Source organism: Aplysia californica, unplaced genomic scaffold (genome assembly GCF_000002075.1).
Source record: "Aplysia californica isolate F4 #8 unplaced genomic scaffold, AplCal3.0 scaffold00888, whole genome shotgun sequence".
Taxonomy (NCBI): domain Eukaryota; kingdom Metazoa; phylum Mollusca; class Gastropoda; order Aplysiida; family Aplysiidae; genus Aplysia; species Aplysia californica.
In genome coordinates, this window is record NW_004798158.1 from 22983 (window position 1) to 25838 (window position 2856).

The 2856-nt window shown below is 54.4% G+C and overlaps 1 protein-coding gene across 1 annotated transcript in view; it reads right to left on the minus strand.

Moving 5' to 3' along the window:
* Positions 1-954: 954 nt before the first annotated feature.
* The window catches only part of LOC101846253 (platelet binding protein GspB), a gene marked incomplete in the record, with an annotated part of 5624 nt that continues 3722 nt past the window's right edge, over positions 955-2856 (minus strand). Inside the window, 1 exon segment of the mRNA XM_005110431.3 lies at positions 955-2752. Within this exon segment, the coding sequence (XP_005110488.2) occupies positions 980-2752 (1773 nt within the window).

Consider the following 2856-nt stretch of genomic DNA (forward strand, 5'->3'; position numbering starts at 1 on the left):
TCCATACTTTGATAGGCGATGACATTCTTGACTACAGAGAAAAGGACGTGAAGATATTGAAGATGTAGATTTTTTATATATTGTCATTCGGTGTCTCCGTTAGTTTGTTGTTTTTTGTGTGTTTTTTTTGTTTGTTTGTTTGTTGTTTTTTTTGGGGGGGTTATAGTCATTTGTGTGTTTGTTTTTGGGGGGATTGCACATTTTCGAAGTATCTATTATGACGATGATGATATTCGCTACAATTCTTGGTGGTGGTTGGAATCTGCACAAAAGCGATGTGGTTGAAACACGTCTATTTGTTTGGATAAAGAAAAGCACATAGACAAAATAACCGTTGTTTTAGTGTACAACTAAAGAGTCCAACAGACAGAGAAAAACAGTGGATATAAAAATTTAACGAGTAGAACTTGCCAGTACACCCGTTAACATTGGGGGTTTTTTTCTTGATCTAGTTAGAAAAGCACACAGACAAGACAGCACAGTCATTTCGTTAATTGTTTGTTTTAGTAAAGAGAAGCACATAGACACAATGGACATACAGAAACAACAGAGGAAAGTAAGGAAGAAGGACCTACTAGTAGTGCCCTTCAACCACTTGCGGTCATTTCACGTGGAAGAAAAGGAAGACAAAGCGACATACATGTAATTGACGGATAGTAAAGACGTTGGATATAACAATATAAGATCTGTGGCCTCTTTATTCCCCACGTATTTGCCCAGACAGTGTCAGAGAACAATGTCCTAATATAGTATGTGGAAAATGTGAAAGTGAAAAAATAAAATTATGAAATTGTATAACAACAACAAAATATGCTGCAACAACATAAACAACAACTGCAACAACAATAACACCAACACCACCAACAGTAGCAGTAAAATCAGCAACAACAACACCAGCAATACCAACAGTAACAACAACAACAACGACGACAACACCACCACCAACAGCAACAAACAACAACAACAACGTAAAACCGACTTACCCGTCATCATCCTCGTCATGTCTCTGCATGTGCTCCTCCGGCATGATAAGATCATCCACGCAATTACTCCGTGTAACCACCACGCCTCGGCGGGACCCCACGCTGTGGGCCAGCTCACTCTCCGCGGAGCCCAGCTCGGGGGCGGGGGGAGGTACCGTCTCCACCACTCTCGTCGACGCCTTCGCCGGCTTCTCGGGGAGAGGAGGGGGCGGGGCCGCGCGCCGGGGGATGGGCACGGGCTTGGCGAAGGGTGAAGAAGAAGAAGATGGACCTTGCTGCTGCTGCTGTTGTCGCTGCTGTTTCTCCATCTTCTGGGAGAAGAGGATGGAGGAGGAGGAGGTGGCCTCGTGATAGGGCGGCGGCTCGGTGGCCTCGTGGTAGGAGGGCGGGGGTAGGTCCGGGGCGGTCGACGGAGCCTGAGATCGCAACTGCACGTAGGCGCTGCTCTTGACGGGCGAGGCGGGCGGGGAGGTAGTCGGGGGCGAGGAGGCCAGGGATGAGGAGGAGGAGGAGATCACCGCTGCTGCTGCTGTTGCTTCAGGAATGAATTTTGATTCTGTGCTCGATGCCGGTTCGGGGTGAGTGCTGACGGCGGCCTTGGCTGAATCCACGTCGTGCTGCTGATTTTGCTGCTCAGGCTGCTTGGCCTCTGCCCGACCGGCGGACGACGAGGATAATGATGACGTGGACGACGACATGGACGGCGGATCGGCCTCGTCGCCGTAGAGAAATCTCCGTCGCGTTGCAGCCGAGGCGGCGTGGCTCTGACTCCGCCGTGACTCCCTCTCCTTGGCCGCCTTCTCTCCCTTAGTGTCGTCGGGCGAGCCTAGAGTGGCCAGGTAGGTGTCTGCCCGCTCCAGCGCCGCCTCGATCTCCTCCCGGCTCAGCCTCTTCTTTGCCTCCTCTTCCGCTGATAGAGCCGGGGCGTCGGTGGCTCCTCCAGAGTCAGACGGAACCGTTTTCCGGGGTCGTCGCGTGACCCCTGACCCCGAGCCCGCTGTGGAAGACGCTGAGTCCGAGTCTCTGCCGCCGCGGGGCTGCTGGGAATGTGTTGATGATGTGCTGGGGGCGGTGACGGTGGCGGTGGTAGATGCTGACGTTCCGGCGGTCCCAGCCCTGAGACCGCGGAGCCGGGCGGACGGCCGCGTGGAATGCTCGAGTCTGGAACAGTGCGGGAGGAACGGGGGAGGGGAGGAGGATAACAAAGAGGAGGAGGAGGACGAAGTATCCACCACATCCTCGTCCGCTGGAGTATTCAAGTCGCCGCCGGTCATAACAGTGGCGCTCACCGGGTCGGACGACTTATCCAGACCGTTAGCTCGGGGGGAGTCGACAGTCTCCGAGAAGTACATCCCCCGTCTGTCACCCACGCTGTCGTCGCGGCCCAACGTCCCTTTGGTCTGCTGTCGTTTTGGTCTAAGTACCTGCTCGTAGCTGGCCGAGTCTACGGCATCCGTCGCCGAATCTTGCTGCACAGCCGAGTTAGCTCCACTTTCGCTTTGCGACTTCCGGCGCGCCTCCTCGGCCGCCGCCCTCTGAGCTCGGTTCCTCTTCAAGGAGTCGTTTGGCTGGGAAGGCATAGAGGCGGCAACACCGGAGGAAAAGGACGCTGTGATGTCTGAGGACAAGGACGATCGTTTGGCGGCTTGCTGGTCTTTGGCAGACGGGAATTTCTTGGTCTCCTGGACTGGCGACACGGCGGAGGGAGAAAGCATGGGCGAGGACGAGGTCGGCGTGTGGCGGTTGGGGGACACCTTGCGCCGCGGAACCTGCAGGAGGGCAGCGGACATGACTTCACCGATGTGAAAGGGGTTGGAGGCTGGTAAACTCTCTCTCTCTCTCTCTCTCTCTCTCTCTCTCTCTCTCTCTCTCT